Source organism: Geotrypetes seraphini, chromosome 16 (assembly GCF_902459505.1).
Source record: "Geotrypetes seraphini chromosome 16, aGeoSer1.1, whole genome shotgun sequence".
Taxonomy (NCBI): Eukaryota; Metazoa; Chordata; class Amphibia; order Gymnophiona; family Dermophiidae; genus Geotrypetes; species Geotrypetes seraphini.
In genome coordinates this window covers 12,726,363-12,727,874 of record NC_047099.1, presented here as the reverse complement: position 1 = coordinate 12,727,874, position 1,512 = coordinate 12,726,363, and the positions used below count along the sequence as shown (strand labels likewise).

The 1,512-nt window shown below is 39.2% G+C and overlaps 1 protein-coding gene across 1 annotated transcript; it reads right to left on the bottom strand.

Annotated features, from left to right (window-relative positions):
- Positions 1 to 261: 261 nt before the first annotated feature.
- LOC117349637 (olfactory receptor 1019-like) lies at positions 262 to 1,200 on the bottom strand. The gene has a single exon (XM_033923229.1). It carries the CDS (start codon positions 1,198 to 1,200, stop codon positions 262 to 264), a length of 939 nt encoding a protein of 312 aa, XP_033779120.1.
- Positions 1,201 to 1,512: the final 312 nt, after the last annotated feature.

The window sequence follows — 1,512 nt, the reverse complement described above, 5'->3', positions numbered from 1 at the left end:
CTTTTGATAATGGGTTAAATAGCAGGTAAAAACATACTGGACGGGGGAAAAAAAAACATGTAAATAACTCCTTCCATTACAAAGCCGCACTAGCGTTTTTAGTGTCGGCCGCAACGGTAACAGCTTGGACACTTGTAAGAATTCTATGAGCATCGGAGCTGTTACCATGGCGGCTGGCACTAAAAGCTCTAGCGTGGCTTTGTAAAGGAGGGGGTAAAATTTTAGAGAGCATGCCAAATGAGGTAGAACGTCAAAGCATGGTTATATTCTACAAGAAAATGTTTTCCCACTGATCATTTTCTTCATTGCTTCTTGAATCTCCTTGTTCCTCAGGCTGTAGATGATGGGATTTAGCATAGGGGTAATGATAGCATAGAATACAGAAATCACACTGTCCTCATTTGCTGAGTAACTTGATGTTGGCTTCAAGTATGTAAAGCTGCCTGTGCCATAGAATAGCATAACTACGATGAGATGGGAGCTGCAAGTGGAGAAAGCTTTGCCTCTACCTTGCCCTGAAGGGATTCTTAACACGGAGGATATGATACGCATATAAGATATAATTATTAAAAAGCAACAGCCTAACATTAGAAATCCACCAACAACCAAGACCACTACTTGATTGATGTAGATATCGGCACAAGCTATATTTAACAAGGCAGGGATATCACAAAAGAAATGATTGATGACATTGGACCTACAGTAAGGTAATCTAAAAGTGTTCACTGTGTGTGTTGCCGCAGAGATATTTCCAGCCACCCATGATATTGCTATCATCTGGATGCATACTCTTCTGTTCATGAGGATGGTGTAATGTAGGGGATCACAGATGGCCACATAACGGTCATAAGCCATGGAGGCTAGGATGACTGATTCAGTGCATGCCAAGAAAAGGAAAAAGTAGAGCTGAGCAGCACATCCATAGAAGGAAATCACTCCCTTATCTTCCAGGAAGCTTACCAGCATCTTTGGGACAGTTGTAGATATACAGAACAGATCTAAGAAGGAAAGGTTCCCCAGGAAGAAGTACATAGGTGTTGACAAGCGTGAATCAGCACTTGTGAGGACAATGATCATCAAATTTCCCATCACAGTTATTAGGTAGATAGCAAGAAAAACAACAAAGAAAAGAACACGTTGATTCTGAGTACCCAAGAATCCTCGAATAATGAATTCCATCACCAGGGTCCTGTTCTGCATTGTCTCTTGTAATTTTAGCTTGATGCACAAAAGGAAAACAAATACAGATATATAGTCAAAAAACTATAAGAAGTGATCAAGGTTAAATGCGCAATACATTACATTTAGGAGAAAATTCATTAAGTAGCATTAGGACCTTAAATCACGTTAATTGAGCCTTAATGTGACTTAAAAGTCCCTAATTCTACTGTGGTAAAATAAATATGTTCTGCATCTTATTACTATACAAATGTACTAATGTGACTTGCAATGATACACTGCAAATAGCATTAGGTTCCGAAAACCATGTTAAGATAACCCAAGAGTTATTGT